At 50.4% G+C, this 22,325-nt stretch overlaps 1 protein-coding gene across 1 annotated transcript in view; it reads right to left on the bottom strand.

Moving 5' to 3' along the window:
• EPHB1 (EPH receptor B1) overlaps window positions 1-21,172 on the bottom strand; it is a 72,915-nt gene extending 51,743 nt beyond the window's left edge. The window contains exon 1 of the mRNA XM_086468550.1: window positions 21,115-21,172. Coding sequence (XP_086324676.1) covers window positions 21,115-21,172 — 58 coding nt within the window. The remainder of the gene's footprint in view (window positions 1-21,114) is intronic.
• Between the last annotated feature and the right edge of the window lie 1,153 nt (window positions 21,173-22,325).

The following is a 22,325-nucleotide window of genomic DNA, read 5'->3' as shown; positions in this document are numbered from 1 at the left end:
CATAAATGCTAAGCTTTCCTTCTACCCCCTTTTTCTCTCCCAAGAGCTTCAGCAAAATCAGCCCAAGGCAAACGCACAGCTTGGGAAGCTTCTGTCCAAGTTTAGTGACATTACCAGAGAAAGGGAACAATAGAGAAACAGAGCCAAGACACTTTATCACAAATACTAATGCTAAATAACGTTAACTGCTATGATGCCGTGAGCTCTGCCTTCCCGTGGTTGCTATGAATTCAAGCCAAGCCCAGACTGCATCATGGCTTTCATCACCACTACCTATACACTCGTGGTTTGCATCATGCCTCTCAATGTCAATGGGAAGAAAGTCCCACAGGTGCCAGGGAAACAATTTGAATTTATTTCTCACTATTCTCCACAGATGAAAGGGTTCAAACACACATCAGGAGGTTGCCTGACTAATTCCAGGTTGTAATTCCATGACCATACTTCTGACCACAACATCCCACAGACGCAGTCCAGGTTCACCCATGCAAGTCTTCAATATATCCTGAATTTCAGACTAAGCTGGAAAAAAGCAGGAACACAAGATCCGTGCAGCTTTGCCGCAGGGACTGAGGCGACGAGCTGCTGGGTGCACATCCCACCCAGAAAGTCTCCCCATCTGGTTCCTGCTCCTAATTGAGAGGGAGCACCGCTGCTCACCCCTCGTGCCACGAAGGAGCTGGTGGCTGCGTGGCGTGAACACTGTGATCTCTCCCAGATGGTTTAATTACGGCACTGGAGAGGCAGGCAGGGTAAGAGCAGGATCAGCCTCTGCTCTTCAATAAGCACTGCTGCTCTTAACAGTTTCCTGAGAGCACCGGCTTCCAAAAGAGCTGCTTACAGTATCTATACACTTTCAATCAAAAATATTACAGCAACAACTAATTACGTCCCATCATTCCCATGGCTCTCTGCCTTTAATGGTGCATTTTGCTGCTACAGAATGATGGTGAAACTGCTCTGGAAGTGCATAACAAGCTCTCCCCATCAATCTCCCGCAGATTCGTTATAAAGGATTACCCACCGAATAACAAACCCAGCCGAGAAGGGAGAGGATGCGCTAAACAACAAAACAAGTAACACAAACCATGTTCTCCCTGTATTTTAAAGGACATTGCCAATGCTTTGGGGTCTGTATGAACCTCTCTGGGGAGACAAACAGCCATGCCTGCTCTGCAAAGACATCTCAGTCGTGACACCACCCGCCATGGCCACCAGTGAGCATGGGAAGATCTGTGGTCGTCAAAAAAAAAACTGCTTACAGTTGGAAAGGGAAAGGATTTATATATATATCAGCCAAGGACGAGCATGCTGTGTCAATTTGTGAAGGGATGCATTAAGCTGCGGCTGCACAGCACAGCCCCAGACCTCCTCCGGGATCTCCCGTCAATGGCATGGATTTCAGCATGCAATGAAGATGCATCGCAGCAGGGCAGGCGATAACTTAATGAAGCTCAGATTTGGGGGTGTTTGCTCAGCAACTATATAACAACTTTATCAATAAACCGCTGCCTGCTGCGACTGCAGGATAAAACGTTCTAATTACAAGCTGCAAACACTATCCATATCAGGATACAGTAAATTGAAATATGCTGGTTGATGTGCCTGAAAGTGCACAATAAAATACCTGCTGAAATTCTTGCAAGTGTATGGCATACACACACGTGGCAAACCCAGAATATCAGGCAAGAGAAAAGCACAGATAAAAACCCCTCCACTGAGCCTCACACCCAATACAGGCTAAAAAAGGTCAGGAGGTGATGTAAAGTTTGGACCATAAGGACCAAGTCCCATTTACCACACTCACTCCTCCCTGCAGAGGAGACCCAGCTCCAGCATCTCCCCTCAGTTTTCACACTCCGAAGAGGCTTGACCCAGCATGGGTACATGGTGTTGGACGAGCTCAGCTGGAGCCACACAATCCATTTATCATAATCCTACCAAGGACAGATACAGTAAATCAAAGAACCTGTCTGCAAATAAATCACAGGGGTGGGGTGAGAGGGGGAGAGGAACAAAGAGGAAAAAAGAGAGAACTGCAGCAGGAGAGATAAGAGAGAGGGAAGGAAACAACAGAGAATTGCCCAAAAAAGCACACATCATGGGGGAAAAAAAAAAAGACAAAGGAGACCAAATGGAATACAAAGGTAAGAGAGAGAAGATAGGGCTTTCAAAACCTTTTGTTTTCCAAATTGTAAGCTTACTTTAGAAAATTTGGGAACAAGTTTTAATCCACCAAGCTCAAACCAGACATCGGAGGCAATGGGAAAATCTCAGGATGGCATCTTACAGGTAACCCAGTATTTTTCAAATAGAAGGAGCTCATTTAATTCTATAGTGACAAAGTCAGTTGCCAATATTATACTTCTTATAATTGCACACAGACCACAGATATACAAAACCCACGCATACTATATGCACAGATCATAGTCCATACGTAAGTACTTACAGATTGGTACAGATGCATTTAGCAACTCAAAGTCAAGCAGCACTAAGGGCTGAGAAAGCACTTTAAGGAACACTCCAGCCCACCAAGACAGACCCAGCCATCCCAAGGGCCCAGCTCCACCACCACACCACCACTAGAGGAGCAATCCAAGGCTGCAAGATGACAAGGCTATCTTTCAGGAGAACGTTTTCCAGGACAATGTCACTAGGCATTTAAATCCTCACCTTTGCTTTCTCGAGGCTGGGTTGCCATCAAACACCATTGAACGCTGCAGCCTGCCCCAAAAATCACTGTATGTCAAACTTGGCAGTTACTCATTTCATACTCCAGAAGATGTGGAAGAGGAACTCAGCCACCTAGGGACAGGCAGAGGCTTTCCCAGAAACCCTACTCTCCAAAAGGATTGTGAGGCTGCCCAGGAGAAGTAGCACCCTCTAACTCAAGGTCCAGTTAAGTGGTGTGAGAAGGTCTGGCTTCAATGAGGGGTTGCTTCAGCGGGAGAAGGACAATTGTCCCCTCTTCACCACCCGATGTTACCACCACCCAGGAGCACACGCCAAAGCAGGTGAATGAAGGCTGAAGGTCAGGAGCCTGAAGACACTATCCCTTGTCGTGCAGTTGGGTGGCTTCAGCATGAGCTGGGCACAGCAGCCTCACACCACTGGACTTCCTGGGTGGAGACCAGTTGGCTAGGACAACCATCTCACCAGCCAAGCAAGTGAGGAGGATCCAGTACCCCAAGCCATCATGGGGAGCACAAGGGACAGCAAGGATAAACCAAACATCGGGTAGTGATGTCAACAATTTCCTATCTTCTGCTACTTCTCTGTAGCCCGCTTCTTGGGCAATAGCCACATACCAGCGTTGGCTGCACATGGTGTGCTCCAGCCAGGCTGAATGGAAGCAAGGGAGCTCACCAAGGAGAAGGGCCCCAAGCTCTTCTCTTGGGAAGAGGGGGCTTGATCATCATTATGCTGTGAGAAAGCACGGAACCTCAAAAAGAGGAGAAAAAAAAAAAATAAGAACAGCATTTGAGATTTCACAGACAAGTGCCAGGAAGCTCAACGAGTTCAGTGAAACTGGGCTCCTTATCAACAGGGATTCCCTTGGAAATTATAGCCTCTAAATACAGAATTAGCCGACTGAGAAGACAAAGCAGTCATAAACATCAATAGCATCCACAATTACATATGCTACGATAAATAAAAAGGATGCGCAGTCTTCATGCCTGGATACACAGGACATTCGCGCATAGGATTGCAGGGGGATCTCCCCAGCAGCACACTCACATGGGTCTTACAGCTGCACTGTGCTTGGCTACAAAGCCCACCTTCAAGGCCATGAGCACAGAGGTAATGCTGGAGTAGGTGCCTTAAGTTTTGCTGAACTAGTGCAGCAGACCTGTCCGCCGCTTTCCTGCAGCTCTCCTTCCCTGCTGGATTTATTTTGCCTTACTCCGGGATAGCACCGCCTATGAGGAAAGCTCTAAAAATCAAAACATTTATCCTGCGTTTCGCTACACACCATCACTTCTTTAGCGACTCAGGATGAGTCATTGTCTTGGACCACGTTCTCCACAAAAGCTTTGCACTCGCTACAAAAGCACGCATCTCAGAGCCCTAAATCTAAAATGCCAGCCATGCTGTCAAAGAGCCCTCACAACGAGAGATGCACCTGACGTTGTCCAGCTCCTATTTACTAGATCTTATTTTAAAATGTCAAAGGGATTCTGCGTGAGCTACGAACATGACAGACTGCTTAGACGGTGAGCAAGCACAGTCAGGGGACTCAAGCTTAGCGAACGGCATCCCTTCACCCATGCGTACGTCCTCCCAATACAGCCAAGTGTTTGGTGTTTCCCCCCAGGGAATTTGGGAGAAAAATCTCCCTTTTCACCCTGACAAATCCTCTGGCTGCCAACAGCCAAAGCCAGACTGCTCAGCTGAGCCAGAAACCGAATCCCCCCATTAAAATTAGAGGCTTGCAAAGAAAAACCCCAGCTCTGGACAAGTGAGTGTGGACTGAGCTTGCCAGCACAGCTCAGCACAGAACAACTGCGGCCAGATTGATCCTGTATTTTTTAATGCAGCATCCAACACATACTAAAGCCATCATTCAGGGAGGGCCAGCCAATTATTTTCAGGTGTAAATAAGAACTGAACAACAGCATTGCTGGTCCAAGGATAATCCCAAAGATGCCCCACTCATGCGCTGGGGGTCTTGGTGGGGAGAGGAGGGAAGGCAGGGGAGCGACAGCGGAAACGTGCAGGGATGCTCTGGCTGCCACTGGAGATTACAAGCTCAGCCCCAGCCGCCAGAGCACAACTGTCGAGGGGAGGTGGAAATATTGAACCTCAAATGGAAGAAACTGCAAAAGCTCGTCAGCAAGCAGCTCCCCACGCCACCTCCCCTCCTGGTGCCGGCCGCCGTGCCGAGCATCATCTCTCCAGTTTTTGCACCATATGGAGTCAGCTCACAAGTGCAAATGAGGCAAAGAGCGCAAGAGGCAAAGGGAAATAAATCTGTGCTGCCACGGCAGCACACAGGACCGCCGGCAGCATGGAGTAGCTTCCGCTGAGACACCGCCAGGATGGGGCAAGGCTCTGCCCGCACCCCCTTGGGGATGCCTTGGCGGAGAGCTCTGTTGCCTGGCCCAGCCCTCCTTGTCATAAGGCTGCACACACGGGAAAGGGAGGAAAGGGGCTGTGGCAAAGCCAACAGGTCCCTTGCAAAAGACAGAACATCCTGTGAGCATACCCCTCTGGGTTTTTTTCCTGCTCTGGCCCCACATCCAAATGCCACTTCCAAAATGCCCTGCAAACCCATCCCTTAGCTCTCCTAGCTTTGCTCGGGATTTTTTTTTTTTTTTTTCTTTTCCATGTTCAGATTTGGTCAAAACTGCCAGGATTTGTAACTACCCCATGTCCTCTCCCAAAAATTTTACTATCAAATCTCAGCCATCTTTAGGTACGTACGCACATGACAGCTGGCCATTGAGTAAATAACAAAATATATTTGCCAAGATTTCTAAACACCCATTCATGAAAGTTGCCATACCAGCTCTGACAGGCCAGCAGGGCTATGTTAAACCCTTCCCTGAATACACCAGTAGATACCAGCAACTGCTCCTCCCCCCTCAAAGGGCTGGCAACCGCCCCTTTGGACAATGCCCTTCAAGGGATTGTGCAGCAGGGGCTTCGGTCCCCGTCTTCACAAGCTTTTGGCAAACTGCTGCCTGCCTCCCCTAGCTCCTGCCAGAAGCAGCACCAGGTCCTCTGTCCCACTGCATCCGCTTGCGCCAGGAGCCCTGGGATCCGTATTCTGGGAGAAGAAAAACAAGAGCTGCTCTAAGTCAACCTTAAATCACAAGGTTTTGCTCAGTGCTTACACTGAGCTTTTCCTGCAAGCTGCAGCGGCCAACTGAGCTGCTGAGCCGCCATAGCTCCCACCGGCACCGGAAGGCAAGGAAGAGGAGGAGGAAGAGGAGGATGCTGGCAGGAGGCACCGCTTGGCAGCCAGCCTTCCCAGCACACCCCTGCCTCTAGATCCAACGCCCGCACGGGTGCAAGCTGGGAAAAGGCTCTAGCATGAGGACAGCCATCTGTGTGCTGGGAGCCGTGCCAAGGCGAGTTCAGGGGATTATTTTTCCCTGCCTCACCAGGACAGCTTCCTTACTGAGTGCACGGGTAGAGCTGACTTAACAAGCGGGCGACACCTCACCAAAAAACTTGGGCATGGGGGTTGCAGGGAGCTAAGCAAGGAGAAGTCCACCAGAGCCACCTCTGGCGGCCTGTCAGTTCAGCCACCAGCCGACCCCTGGAAGGTGCCTATGATCCACCATGGGCGAGGGGCGGTCCTGGCACGACCGGCACAGCTCCATTTCATGGAATGCCAGCTCTGCTCATTTTTAAAGCAGTGCTAGTTGATGATAAAGTCCCCCCTAAGCTCATCTCCATGTCCACCTCTTCTCCTGATGACACTGACCTATCCTCCCTGATTGTGGTTTCCTTACTGAAATAAATCACTTTAAGTGCACGTTGTACTCTGGGTCTCATTACTGTTCATCATCGTCTGCGCAACGGAGCTGTCACATCCTCACAAACTCTGTCACCTGGGCAACACGGGAGTGATTTGGGAGGGCAGGCAGGTGGGGAGAAAGCACCTGCAGCTCAACAGGGTACCAGGATCTCCTCATCCCTCTCCTCCAGAGCTTTTGGATGGTGGGCTTGCACCTTCAGCCCCACACGCCCCTTATGGCACAAAAGCTCAGGAGAACAAAAGCAAGAAGGTGCAACACGTGTGCAAGACAGGATCGTTGCACACAAGTACCCAGGAGATGGAAGGATGGCAGGAGCGATGACAGATGCACCTTGATGGCAAAGAAGGTCTTCTTTCAGCAAAGTATGTCCCTGCAGGGAAACATTCTCCAGAAGAGGTGGCAGAAACTCTCTCTCCTCCCCAAATTTAAAGCAAAGACACCTAAAGGAGGGGAGGAGGAAGAGCCAGGCACAGGGGCAGCAAGGTGGTCACCAAACCTTCTCCAGCATGAATCCTAGGCAGTGCCACATTCAACTCCTCATCACAGACAGGTGCTTCCAACTTCACAAGGTTACTCCAGATTAATCCAGAACAGAAGATTGCAGTCATGCTGCACATAGTAAATTAAAAGCTCTGTGCCGAAACCCCGCGAGGACAATTCAGGCGATAGCAACACAAAACATTGTTTGCCTGTCACACTGCTTTCGAAAGCCAAACACTCAGAAAGCAAGAAAGGGAGCACTTAAGGCTGACACTAATCTTGTAGTGTCCACAAAGATGGGTCTGTTGGGTTTTTTTGTCAAGCAGGAAGCATAAGTGCCACCAGCTTCCAGATGGCCAGCAGCCCCGCAAGGGGCTGCGACCTACCTGGTATGAAAGGCCAACCCAGCCAGTGAGGAAGGAGCTGCTCACCCATCGCCACACAGCTGACGCCTGCATCCCTGAACATCAGCACAGCTCCTGAGGAAAAGCAGCCGTTTCCTGACACAATATTTGAGAGGGTGAAAAGGTTTGGGTTTCCCACCAAGTACACAACATCTATGTACACCCTTGAGCATGGCCATGCAGAAGACATGCTGCTCTCATGCCTTCCATAAGGTCAACACTCACTCTTGTCTCCCAGTCTCTCCATCTCCCACATCCTGTCATTTCATAGGAAAACACCCCTCACTGCCTCGGTGACCATGGCAGGAGGAGAAGACCCCCAGAGATGCAGGAGAAGTCCCCCAGGGATGCACGTGCACCAGGAGATCCATCACTGCCAGGAAGGACACCTCAGGTGATCCCACAGGGTTCACTCAGCTCTCCCACCACCCCACCCCGAAAACCCAATCAGCATGGAGACCCCAAGTCACCCCCCTCCTCGCCCAGAGCACTTGCACACATGTTCACACACACCGGCACAGAGCAGGGCGGGAAGCCGCGTTGCAGAAATAACACAGGCACACAAACAAAAAAGCACAAGCCATTAATCTGGGTGAACCAGAGGAAATGAAATCATTATGTCTGCAGCTACAACATCCCAAAGAACAAATTTCCTGCCTGGATAATAAATGGATTCTTTTGTTTCACGTTGGCCCCAACCATGTGACTATCTTGGCCTATTCCTCATCCAAAACATCTTGCTGTATAAACACCCAGACGGGCTCAAATTTCAGCTGCTAAAAATAAGTTTTAATTATAATAATATATAATAATAATAATAACAAAAAAAAGACTCTAGATCTACAGGCTCCCCTTGCTTCCTAAACAACCTCTGAAGGCTTTCCAGCATGCAGGCAAGCAAATAAAAAGTCCAAAAGTTGCCAATTACAGTTAAACAGCACAAATGCAATCTTTGAAAGAAAGACCAAGGTACCCAAAAGGCAACCCTAGGCTAATGCCTGCAATAAATAAGCCCTGCCAGAAAGAGAAGCGATGGGTGCACGAGCATTTTAAGCACCGACAGCCCAAAAGTACCTTATATATCTCCCAGCAGCAGGACATGGACCAAAGCCACACAGCACACCAATGACTGCTCCTGACCTCCAAACCTTGGGGCTGTGCAGGTTTCCTTCTGAACCAGGTTTTCTTCTGGTGGCTTTCTGATGCCTCACTAGGGCTTGGGATTTATTCGTTAGATGGATGGGGAATACAAGTTCCGGCCTCCTTTGGCTTGGCAAGGGTATTTTGTTGGCTGTCGGAATGGCTCTGGGGGTCTTGAGGGATTCAGACCTCTAGGACAGTTGCGTAAATTACTGGTTTCAACCGTTCCTTTAAACTGCAACTCTACCACAGCACTTGGTTAAAATCATTTTTGCATCTAACTATGTATTTTGCTTCTGATTTCAGCTTCTTTTTGCTCATCTTCCCAGCTTTACAAACACATAGCAAACACTGCAACAAGTTTCAAAACAAGACCATGGTTTCACAGTTTTGAATCCAAACATCAAAGCACCTTGGTGCAAAAAGACTAAATTGTTTGGACGTTAAAGAGACCTCTATGAACAGAAAAGAGCTCAAAAAAATCCCTGCAAGCTAGCAGGCAGCTAGAGGCAGCAGTTTCAGCCAAGCCTACCCGTCTTACTTCAAGTGAAAGGTCTCCTTGATGCAGCCCAGAAGACCAGCCCACTTCAGCCTCAGAAGCAGCCCCCCCAGCTGCCTCCCCCTTTTATCTGGTTTTGGGGAAAATGTCTTGGGCACAAACCCGCCTGCAACTCCCCCTCTCAGGGAGGAAAACCCTGGAGGGTTCCTTCCTCACATTCACGAGCATTGCTCCAGGTGATGAGGTTTCCTCAGAAAAGAGCATTTTTCACCCCAACACTGAATGAAGGCATGTTGGAAAGGCCAAGATTTTTCACAGAATGGGAATTTTGTTTCTCTCCAAAATATTAGTCCAGCAGAAAATATTAAAGGGGATTAACAAAAGCAATCTCCAAGCCAGCTGTTCAAAGCCCTGTTCTCAGCCCACCACCCCATGCTCAGCCATAGCTCTTACTGCCTCAGGGTTGTACTCACTGCGCATCCCAGAGCCAAAACCTCTTCTCTTCGATTTCAAACACAAGCAGAGAAAACCCTCATTTTGAAAGCCAGCTTGAGTGCATCACATGAGCAGAAGTACAGTTTCATTTTCCTTTGTGGGTCATCTTTAATTTCAATTATATTTTGGATGCTGGAGAAAGCATCTAAGCATAGCTGCTGCCTCATTTCAATCGCTTATCATTACTATTTCTTCAAGGAAGGAGAAAAAAAAAAAAAAGTCCTTGGAAACTAAATATTTACACACTGATGTACACTAATCCCAGCAGATCCAAGGGTGGGAAGCCTATTTAAAAAAAACCAACCCTAATTACTTTCCCATTTTAAAGAGAATAATCTGGCGATTAGCTAGAATGCTTTACTTAAGTAATCACGTATTTTTTGAAGAGGAATAATCTGCCAGTGTGTGCATACACAGGACAGGGGGTTGACAAACAATTTCTGTAAGCTTCCCTCACCTACAGCTGCCAACAGCTGAGCAGCATGGAGGCAGCGGAGGCACAGCGGGTGGTCAGAACGTCATTAAATGCCACCCTCAAGAAGCCACCCCAGGGATGATGTCCACCACGAGGGGAACACCAAAGCCAGTTTGGCCACCAATGCGCTGCCAGCCCCTGGATTGCACCGCAGGGAAACCTCCTTGCTGGGAAAACAGCAAGAGCCCCAAATGCCTCAAAAGGCCATCCATCACCTCGCAACAATGCCCCAGCAAGTGCCCACGTCACTCCCAGCAGTGTCACGAGCAGGGGAGCACAGTGGGTTATTAGTGCAACACGCTGATTTATCAGGAGCATCTTTCAGTCCCTTTTTGCTGATGTATTAACAAAGCTTATTCTCTTATCAGACAGTAAGGTGGCTGCTGTTGGAAAAAGAATCTAAATAATCCAGACCAGGGGATGTATGTAAGGATTTCTAAGGTCCCCCCTGTCACAGCAAAGCAAATAGCAGCTATTGGCTAATTAGTAACAGCCACCGCGTTGCTCAAGGAAAGGCCTGAAGTCTTCAGGACAGGTGAAAGTTTGCTTAAATGATGCGCATGGCAGATCATTTAGGAAGATAAAAATCACGTTCGTTCTGCCGCAGCCAGCTATTAAAAGTGGAGAATGTTATTTCAGGTAATAAAGAGTGAGACCTGAGGACTAGCCTGGGAATTCAAATTTACAACTTGTATCAAATTCATATGCTGTAAAACTTCACCTAGTTTATAAGTTTCTCACCAACTTCATAAAACATGTTTTATTATTATTGTTTTCTGACTCTCCTGCCTTAATAAAATTCCTCTCCCAGCCTGTGTGGGTGTTGTATTATGAAAATTTGCACTTTGATTCATTCAAGACTGAAGAAAGCTTTCAAGGTAACCTATTAGGAATACTGTAAACATTTCAAAGATATCTCAGTTTCCCCTGAACATTGCAAAGCTTTAAAGAAATAAATAAATATATGCCGCAAACCACCTCCAAAAATCTGCTGGGCTGGTGACTCAAGAGATCACATTTGAGAGCGACCAAGTTGCACGCCAGCCTGGTGGGGTCTGTGCCTGGCATGTGGTGAGAAAACCCAGGGCTTATAGGGGCATCATGCAAGGCAGGCACCCACCCATCGCTCCCCAAGCCCTCTCAGCAGGAAGCCCTGGGGATGCTGCTGAGTTGGTCCCACTGGTCAGAGGCAGCCAGACCATTTTCTCACAAGCTAAGGACTGGACCATGCAAAAGTAGGGGTTTCCCCATCCCATGTCAAGCCCGGCGAGCAAAGCCCAGCGCTGGCACACAAAGGCAGAGCCAGAGGGTGCTCTAAGCAGCATCCTTCTCAAAGCAGCCCATTTTCACCGGCCTCAACCAAAGCCCATTGAAGTTAATAAGCGTCTTTTTATAGCTTTCGACAGGCTTTCGAGCAAGCCTTTCAGCACAGCGGACTCCCGCATGTGCGCAGTGGTGCCAGCCATTTCAGTAACAAACCACACACAGCTCAAGGAGGGATAATAAAAGCCAATTTTTAGAAAGATACTGCACACAATTAGCTTGCGACCTTACAGCTCCCACCAGCCCGCAGCCACCTCCTCTCCTCCAGAAGGTCAGCTTTGACATCCATGGGTCAGTGGGGGCATTGTCAGCCGATGGCCAGAGCTTGGGAGGGTCCTACCCAAGATGGGTCCAAAGAAAAAGGCATCAGTGCTTTCAGTTCCTGCACAGCTGAATCTTTTCTCCATTTCACTGAGCAACAGTAAGGTCACCTGGTGCAATGCGCATGGCTCAAGGAGCCACACATCCCTCCCCAGGAAACACAGCACAGAGCTGATCCTCCTATATTTTATTAAACCAGAAATTATCACTTTATAGCTTTGTATCTGGTCCCAATAACATTATTATATGTGACCTCACTGTGCCTCTGTCAAGAGCCTGACGGGTTCTAACAACTTAGACTCCCACCAGCAATTTCATCTCAAGGACAGCAAAGGCCATGCATCTCCAGTAGGTTCACCTACTTGCATGAAGCTCCTGGACATGGGCTAGGGAGCAGCTCTGTGCATCTCAGGCTTATCCACAGCCAGGTCAAGCCTGTGATTTCCAGCACTCAATAAAGGATGCAGCGACCCAGCATCGCTGCTTTTAAAAATAAGTACAGCAGACGTGCAGGGATGGAGCAGACACGTGGTGAGGGCATCTCCATGCTGCTACACACCACGGGCAAACACCACCTATGGAGCAACCTTGCAGGCACCACAGGTATGCTACATGAGGCAAAGGTCCTCAACTAGTCGAAAACATTGTAAGAAGTACTTCTGGCAATACACTGGTGATCTTGAAAAGCCAAATTCAATTCTTTTTAAACACATTTGTTTCAAATGAAAAGCAGAGCTGGCGCTCCATGGAGCACTCCGTGAGCATCCCACTCCTGTGTCTATGTGTCCATCTCATTCCTCAGGAGTTTGGAAAAATGAAGATACAGGTACCAGGTGAAGAAAAAAAAAATTAAACCCCCCAGCTATTTCCTCAGGCCACCCCAGCCTGTCCCCAGTGTATCAGGCTGTCCCCCTCCCAGCTCCCCCTGGCCAGAGGGCAGGGGGCTGCCCAGCGGGACCAGAGCAAATCCCACAGCTGGCCCCGTTCTGCCTCCCGAGGATGGTGTTTCCTTTTCAACTCTGCTGCTCGGTTCCTGGTTTTCCCAGAGAAGATGTAATTCACACCCCTTCGTCTCTTCTACAGTGATTTCATGGGTTTTGAGTAAAAAGCAATTATCCTCATATCAACAGGACCCTAGCGAGGATGATAATGAGTCGGCTCCAACCCCGTGGCTAAGGAAGCGGCTGAAGCAAGTGGAGGCCTCCAGTAATCAAAGGCCCATCCTCAGCCTGATTGCAAAAAAAAGAAATAAAAAAATCTCCCTAAAATTTCAGTCGTTGCCATTCCCTGCTCCATCCCTCCACCTGAAGCATATGTTTTAGCACCAAGAGAAAGGGGACCAACACTAGCCCCAGGTCCCTCCTGCTTTGCCACTCGGGTGCATTTTGGGTGTGGCTTGCCAGCTCACCCACAGCATGGAGCTGGCATGGAGGGATTGATCTTGTACTCAAAAGCAGACACTGCAGCCCTGTTTTCCCAGGTTTTGGGGCTCGAGGAGAAGCACCCATCCAAAGTCATGCCCAGAAGGTCACAGGACAGCAACCTGACCTGTCCCGGGACTGGCATGCTGGGCCAGGCCAAAAAAAAAGTGTCCCCACGCTCTGCCCTGCAAATGCAAAGAAAATATGAAAAGGGAGACAGAGATGTGGACATGCAGCAGGTCTTGAACTTTGCAGGACTGGAGAGGCTCCCTGAGAGATGGCAGAGCCAGGAGCAGAGACCATCCAGTGCTGCCCAACATCTGTGCAGCGGGCTGAGCTGCACTTCCCCACAAAAAAAAAAAAAAAATATAGCCAGGCAAAGACACCAAAACCCAGCTGTGTTAAAGGCAATCCAAGGAAGATGCTGCTTGGGTTTGGGTTTGAATAATCCCAAACTTTGTGCCCGGTTGCTGCTGGGATGCAGCACACAGGGTACTGCAGTGTGCATCAGAGGCACAGGCAGGATGTGAGAAGGACTCTTCAGGAGAAAATCATGAAACAATCCTTTAAAGATGTGACAACGGCCCCATCTGGGATGGGAGGAAACAGCTGAAAAGGGAGGATTTCCACAGCCTCTTACCTATCCCAGCCACCACTTTCACTCACTGCATAACAAATTAAAGCTTAATCAGCCTCTAACACCAGTAACACTGACCAGATGCCTCCTAAGATATTAAACATTTTTCTCACTACACTAAGAAGCACATAACTGAGGCTTTACTAATTCCTAATTACTTGGCATTCCAAATTAAAAAAAAAAAAAACCTTAATACTGTAAAAAAAAAAACCCCAAGATAATACTGTTTTTCTCCCGCCCATCTGCAAAGACCTTGAAAGGACTCCACCTGCTTATTAAGGGGAACAACTTAGAAGAGAAAACAAGGAAATTAACACTCATTAACTAAAACAACTCCTAACCCTCTCCTCTTCCGGACAACCATTGTCTTCCACCTGCCTCAAAAGCAGACAGCACAGAGATGCCGACCATGGGGATGCTCTGGGGGCTGCAGGGACCGGCTGCTCTTGGTCTCCTCTCCTTGCCCTGGGTGCATGATGCCCAAACCGGGAGCATCCCACCCAAACCAGGTTTAGGTTGGAAGAAGTGAAGCTGAAGGAAAGTCACCTTCCTCAGCCGGGGCTCAGTGCAGAGCCCCTTCAAATGTTGCCTCTGTGATTTTTCACCACAAGGCTCCCAGCAGGAACTTATTAAAGCCAGACCAAAGCACGTATGCTTTAATAGTAATTAGGTCACCCTGGGTTGTGGGCTTAGCAGGCAAAACTATAATTATTTAGAAACATCAAGTTTAAATGCCAAAGAGTCTTAATGGAGCTGAGCTAATTAACCAATTTCAACAGAGTAACTGATTAGCTTAAAAAAAAAAAAAAAGAAAAATCAATGATCATAGACAACAACATTTTCTTTTAACAGGTTGTTTTCTTGCAGCAATTCTCAATTGCACAAAAGGAGACCAACAACCCCCGCTAACCAAATATTATTGTAATTAAATATTCAACAGAAAGCCTCTTCAATTATTCAAAAGACTGATAACACTTGTTTATAATTGGGGGGGCGGGAGAGGTTTCCAGAAGCAGGGATTTTGCACATCATCAGGCTCCAGTCACAGATGCAAACCTACACAGGCAGACGGGTTGTGGCATTGGCACATGGTGCCGGCTCCAGCATGGCTCCGGACACCACTCCCATCCCTCATGCAGAAACCAAACTCAGGGAAGACAGATGCTTTCCAAGCCAGACATCAGAAAATAAACCATATGGTCCTCAGCTTTCTGGATTTTTGTTATTAGACCAAAAATTTAGGGGACTAATGGCCAGTTTCCAGGTTTCACACCATTGTCTGATGGTAGCATTATTCCCCTGACAGGGAACCAGGAGGAAAAGCAGCCCCTGGTGTATCATTATAATTCACTAAGCAGCATTACTTTAGGAAATTACAAATTAGCTTTTCAGCAAAGGATACAGGGATATTTAGATTAGCTATAGAAAAACTACAGAACCTTTCAGTCCATTTAGCAAAGCTCTTGCAGCTCCAACTTCCAGGCAAATGAAACAATAATAAATATTGAGCATGGAAAGTTAATCTCCACTGAATGTGCTTTAATAATTCAAAACTTATGAGAAATAAATAAATAAAGCACAGACCCTTTAGCTCCTACAAACACATGCTCCCTTTTTCTCACCATTTCTCGTGATATGACCTTGTGGAAAATGGATGGCTGGGAGCAACCACATTTACAGCGCAGGAGGGAGCCCATAGATCTGATTTGGAGCCTTTAGAGCTGATTGGGGCAAGAGTTTGCTCTTGTTGTACCCGAGGAAAGGGCTCCGTTGCCTCTATCTGCTACTGGGTGGTGTCTGCATCAGCCCCATGTCTGCTCCCTCCCCTGCACACTCCCAAGCAGCCTCTCAAGCTGCTTGCTTTTGGAAAGCCTGTATTTGTAGCCCCTAAAAGCCGGACTGTGTGATAACCGGCTCAGTGTCCCAGGACTGCCCAAGGTCCCTGCTTTCTCCTGACACTGCTCCGACATTGCTCCATCCCTTTCTGAATACTTCTGCTCCCACACCAACCTCCACAGAGAGGGGCAGCGGGGAGGGATGCCAGGGGCTCAACCAGCAGAAGCACCCTGCATTCACAGGTGGACCACAATGCAACTGAATGTCTTCTGGATTCATGTTCATTTGCCATCCCCACCACCCAGCACCACTTTGCAAGCTGCTCCTGGTCACCAGTGGTCTCAAATTCCCAGTGTGTGGGTTATCTGCACCACTTCCATCACACCAGCTCTAGCGACCTCCCTAAGCAATGCACAGTCCAGCTTCCTAACATTACAAGCAAGCCTATGCCTTTCCAAACTGCTACCCAGCAAATATCCAAGCTTAACATTTGCCTTGTGCAAGTATTCATGCGTGCAACGCTTGACAGCTCGAATGTTTGCAGAAAAAGAACAAGGTCAAATTGAAATGCTCTTTCAAATTCTAATGAATATTTGGGGAAAACATTCCTTCCCCCAACCCCAACTATTTACTCAGCCTCCCTGTGCTGTCAAACAACTGTTTACACCGACTGCATCTGTTTAGAGGAAATCAAGCACTGCAGTACCCTTCAGGCAATATCAGACAAGTTTCGTGCTCCTGCATGAAGCCATTTCCATGCCAGAGTACAATGAGCTCGTACCCACAGCTGGGACAGGTACAAAAAGTCTCCTCAAGCTGGCTGGCGCTCAGACAGAGCAGTATAGCACAAGCCACAGGCATTACAAGAGCCACACTTCAGGAGTTTCAGCCTTGCTCCGAGCATCTCTTCCATCAGCCCCATCCCACAGCAGTCCCATTGCACCAGGGACCAGCATCTCCAAGACTTTGCTGACCTGATTAGCACCGAGTTACCCGTTGCCCAAGGTACTATTTTCCCCTTTTCACCAAATCTGAGTATTTCTTTAGCTTGCAGAACCCATCTCTGCTAGAAACATCTATTATTCAACACTGTGGCCTGGATCCAGAGCCAAATACATTTGGGCTACTTCATCATCAAACATCAATATTTTCTTCTGATGTTTAAGGCCAGTGGAAGGTTTTTGCTCTGTCCAGTTTTGTCAGGAGCTGCACCCAGGATGGGCAAGAGGCCACCTTGCAAACTCCCCTGGCAGCTCATGTCACAGCAGACAGGGCCACTAAACACATGGGAACACAGGGTGGCAACCCAATTTCCATACAGAGATGGTAAGCAGAAATAAAGGTATTTATCACAGACCCCACCTTCTCCACATCTGCCTTTCCAGAGCTCCTTCAGGGTCCTTATTTGCATTAATTGCTCCAAGACCATCTTCAGCATCAAAAAAATACTAGTAATGACAACCCAACAGGCAGGCTTTCCATTTTCAGCACTGCTTTTCTGATCTCTCCATCATCACCAGCGCTCATTTTCATCTCTAATAGACTTTCTGAGCCAAGCCACCAGAGCACTGTAAGTTATTCAAGTTTCAGCTGTGCTAGTTTGGGGAAAGTGAAATTCAAAGCTTTAATTAAAGCAAAAAATAAATCAAGACCTTCACCTTAAGGAAGGAGACCAACATGAAACTGAGATGCAGGTGAAGTTGCACACGAGCTGGGTTCAAGCAGGACTGCCACCGATTCAGGGATGGCTGTACCACAGCCGTCTTTGCCACAAGTTGAGCCGCGTTTACACATCCCAGGGACAAAAATCTTCCTTTTCAGGTTTTCCAGCACTTTGTCACACTGTGTGGCGTGAGCCACCAAGGTCACCTGCAGCTTCAGGCCAGCAGGAGCTCCAGAGACACCAGGACATTGTCTTCCCTTCACCTCCATCTCTGAGCCCAAAGCACAAGGGAAGTGGGAAAGGAGAAGGAAGACTGAGGCAAGGTATAATGAATCAGTGATACCAGCGATTAGTCAAAAAAAAAAAAAAAAAAAAAAACCTCAAAAACCAACACAGGCTTCTGCAGTCTCAGGCCCCTTTTCCATGACTTGACAAAACACTTTCCCTTCAGGCTGACAAGATCTGGGCTCACTCATCATGCCAACAGTAAGGGGTTTCCCCTTAGGGTTGGGTTTTTTTTTTTCCCAGATAGCTTGTACAAAAAAAAGTAAAAATAAAGGGATGGCTGGATACTAGCACTCACAAATTCCCATGCAGGATACCAGCACTTGCAAATTCTCTCATGACAGACTTATTTCTAGCTTCTCCTTGAAAACCGCTCCAGGTGAAGCAGCTAGCCAAAAGTGGAAGCTCACGTGGTGACGGTGGTGGCGGTGACGGGAAGGGCGGCGGGACAGCTGCCAACTCACAGCCTGCTCCGGCACCACTCCGGCGCCTGGCGGAAGCAGAGGAAGCCCAAAGGATGCCTGCAACCGATGTGCTCGTCCCAAGCCAAAACGGGAGGAGAGAGGACGCCTGGGGCAGGCAGCACACAAGCAGCAGGAGCCAGGGACATCACTCTCAAACCAAACCCCCATCCCCAGTCCTCTCCTGGGCTGTGGTTCTGAAGGCCAGGCAGGCAATCAAGTGCATAAGCACAGAAAGCAAAACTAAGCCGGATCTGCGAGACTGGAGCAGGGGTTTCCACCTCCCTCCCTGTGCTTTGCTTACCGCGATGTTGCAAGCAGCAATACAGGAGACGGAGAGAAAAACATGGTTTTTAAAAGAGCAGGCGCAAACCAGGGAGATGATGGATAGGTAAGCAGGTAGGCAGATTAAATAGCTTATGTGGAGGAGCTGCATCAAAATGGACATCAGCCCCATCTGACCTATCGACACCTCAAACTCCGACAGCTCCCGAGTTAAAACGTATAATGTCGGCCCATTATCACCCTCTCTATATGCTAAATGTGATTATATTTGGTTCAGCTAACACGAGAGAGAGCACGCAAGCAGCTCCTAAGTGATTGCAGGGTGTGGGAGAGACAGAGTATTCGTTCCTGTCATCTTCTCACATTCCTCTTCCTCTTCACAAGCCACAAAAAAATAAAAAATGACCATAAACATCCACGTGTCTGGCAGAAAACAGTCAGCTAGGCCACAGGATTTGGTAAAAATCAAGTAACCATAAGAAAACTCAGATAAGTGACTCTACAATCTCCAGGTTCACATGCACAGGCAATGAGTTAGCAAGGTTTTATGGAGGAGAGAGAGAGAGGTGTTTGCAGGCAGCCTCAGCCCTGACACCAGCTGCATCCTCCTCCTCCCGCTCCAGCCGGGTCCAGACCCCCAAACAACTACCCCCCACCATCCGGAAAAAAAGACTTTTTGTCTCGACGCTGATTTGGCATGCAGGGAGCCACCCGTCTCTTAGCGGCTTCTGCAGTCTGTAGCAGAGCCAGGCTGCAGCCGTGGCTTTGCCTTGCTGCCGGAGAAGGCTGTCGGCAAAACCGGTCTTGCAGACGCTCCAGGGGGAAAGCCAGGCCCCGGGGTAGGTCAGGCTCTAGGAGATGCTTCAGCTTGCTTAGAGAAACCTACGTTTAATCTAGCAAATTCACTCCCTGCACCGGAAGGATGCATAAGATTTAAATAAGCTCCATAAAAAGGTGTTTTCTTTATACAACCATGCCAGGAGACTGTTGCCTTAACTCCAAATCAGATTCAATTGCTCTGCCTCAGAAATTGCCCGTCCAAAATCTTCTCTTAAATCTGAGAGATCCCAGGATACTACTTTACTATCCAAGCAATTTCTTCAGCAGAGTAGAAATAACATCACTCTTCAACAGGTTTGGTCCTAGGCAGGGATGCTGGCTCTGCCAGCCCAGCACATACGCCCAGGGTGGCTCAGGGCAACCTGGGGAAGACCCTGCATGACACATGGACACAACACCCAGGAATGCTCTCAGATGGGGACTGAGCCACTGTCTCCCAGACAGCTGCAATTTCAGCAGTGCCTCAAGCAGCTGATGCTGCAAATGCTGGCTAGCAAAGTGCTGCTAACAGGTCTTGCATTTTCACATGCGACTTTGCAACCGAGCAAACGCGCCCGTTTGCATCACACATTGGCGAGGCATCAGTATTTCCACCTCAAGTTATTTCTACAGAGATGCAATACAGGAGGAAGCCCTAAAAATAACAAAAGCGAATGTCTGGGTCAGCCAAAAACCAGTGGGGAAAACAGACACCACAGCAAGTGGGCCTGCCCGCCACGATCCCGCAGGCATGCTTGTGAGCGGAGGGCGAGTGTGGCAAACACCACTCCAACCCGATCAGAGACCATCACAGCAGTGTTCAGGCTCCTGAACTGGCTCCACGCTACCGAGAGCTGAGCTGCCAGTCTCCAACCAGCTCCAGCAGCTTCCAGTTCAGCCACAACTGTGCTCAGATCAGCTAAATCTCCCCAAGGAGGGGCCAACCCCACACCAACCAGCAGCTTCGTTCACCCACAAGACCCCGTGCATCATCTCTCCGCAAGCACACGTTTCTTGCTGCCAACAAGTAAGTGGCCACACCACATCCCCTGCTCGCAGCCACCGCTCGAGCACTGGGCAACTCCTGCCACAACCCTTTTGCCTGCGTTGTACCCGGAAAAAGGAGGTAGCAGCAAAACAAAGGGGAAAAAAAACACAAACATATAAGCAATACTTCCAAGAGCCATGCTGGTCAGAGAGCAGCGATGCACCACCAACGTGAGCCTGGGGTGACCCGGGGACCCTGCCAGGTCCACCACCCAGAGGCTGCATCTCCACTTCAGGCACCGTCCCAGTGCATAGCGAATCCCACGACTGGGTGGGTGATGAGGAAAAGACTTCAGCCCACCAGCAGGAACCTTGCCGAAGGGATGGCCACGCATCTGCCTCGTGGCTCCACCAACAGGCTAAGCATCTCCTGGCCCAGTCCAACCCAAGGAAAGGAAACCCCCTACCCACACCTCCTGGTGCATCCATCCTCCTCTTCCACAAAGCTCCCCTGAGCTGCCACGGGTGTTGGGAGGCACAATAGGAGGAAGATGGCCAGAGGCAGACCCCCACACAGCCACAGCCCCTGGAGGTGTCCCCCACTGCGACCCCCGGCAGAGTCCTGCGAGGAGGGGATCCAGAGAGGAACCTGGAGGCGTCTCTCACCATGACACCACGCAGGGCTCCACCAGGGAGGAGATCCAGAGGAGCCACCCGCCCCACGCAGATCTGGACTGGTTTCCCAGACCTGGAACCCACAACACACCACCCCCCCCCGCCCCTTCCAAAAGCCACCCACGGCCCGTGGGTGAGCCCCGGGCTGGCAGCACCGCCTGCGGGCCGGTTCCCGTGGACTGCAGGAGGACAGCTGGCACAACCGCCCTGAAGCGGACGGGTGCCGTGCCGGTTTGCAGCCCCGTGCGGGTTTGCAGCCCCCGGTATGCTGGCACGGCAGTAAGCCGGTTCTCCGGCTGGTCCCCGGTTGCAGACGCCGCGGGTAGCGCCCTCAGCCCACGCGTGCCGCGGTGGACACAGGGACCAGCAGCTCGGCATCCCACCATCCCACCCTCCTCCTCCGTTCCGGTCCCGCCTCACCTTCCACAGCGGCCGCGGCGGCGGCCAAGCAGAGCAGCACCACCAGATCCGCAGCCATCGCCTCCCCGGGCCCCGCGCGTCGCTGCTCCGCAGGCGTCAGCCGCTACCGGCGGGCGGCCGTGAGCGGGCATGGGGGTGCGTCCGCGGGCCGGGCCGGGGCAGAGCGGGCCGGGGCCGGGCCGGGACCGCGGGACGGGACCGGGACGGGACCGCGGGACGGGACCGCGGGACGGGACCGCGCCGCCTCCGCGCGCCGCCCGGGTCACATCGCCGCCGCGAGTGGGGCGCGCGGCCACGCCGCCGCCGGCCCCCGCCGCCGCCCGGCTCGGCCCCCGCCACCGCCCCGCCAATCCCCGCGACGCGCCCCGCCTCCGCCCCGCCCCCGCCCGCTGCGCGCTGCCGTCCGAAGGGGGACGGCGCCCCCTGGCGGCCCGCCGCCGCCGCCACCACTCCCCACCTTTCCCCTCAACGGGACACCCGATGGGGCGGACCCCGAGCCCGCACCGCACCCACCGGAGGGGACGGGGGGCGGCTGGCTCAGGCCGCCGCAATCCGGTTCTCCTCTTTTGCCCCCTAAATGAAGCTGGAGCAAACAGGCAGCCCCACACCGAGGTGGGCCCCCTGGCCCCCCAAAACATGGCTGCCCTCACCTCAAGCTCAGAACACCTCGGCCACACAAGTCAATACGGGGATCTCCTCAGCCTCTTGCCTTCTCCCGGCACCCTCACTTCTTCGCTCCGGGGCTCGAGGCAAGATGGGCACCTAGGAGCAGGGGAGCAGTAGGCTGCTCTCCCTTGCTCAGGAGACACCAGGGTCCCCAGCCCTCAGCATCCCTCTGCCAGCTCCCCTGCCACTGCCAGCCCAAGGCTCCTGCCTGCGAGGCCACCTGCACTCAGGGCGATGTCTACATGCCCACGAGCCTTTGTCAGCATGGGATGTCACCCCTGTGCAGCTGGGAGCGATGTACACCCATAGCTGCTGAAAGGAGCCCTCCAGAAAGAGGCTTACCATGTCCCCCTCACTGCATGCACCATGGCAAGCCAGCTCTGGTTGCTCTTCCCAGGGCTCAGCATCCCCCTCGGCTCCTTTCCCCAGCCAGGCAGCCACTTCATCTGCTACAAAGCTGTCTCCATCCTTCCCTCCTGCCTGCTTCATGCATCCCAGCTCACTCAGGAGAGGGAAAAAAGTGAGGGTAGGGAAGGCAGTAAGGG

Source organism: Leptosomus discolor, chromosome 7 (assembly GCF_034619465.1).
Source record: "Leptosomus discolor isolate bLepDis1 chromosome 7, bLepDis1.hap2, whole genome shotgun sequence".
Lineage (NCBI taxonomy): Eukaryota > Metazoa > Chordata > Aves > Leptosomiformes > Leptosomidae > Leptosomus > Leptosomus discolor.
The sequence above is the reverse complement of the archived record's forward strand: the minus strand, read 5'-3'. Positions and strand labels throughout refer to the sequence as shown.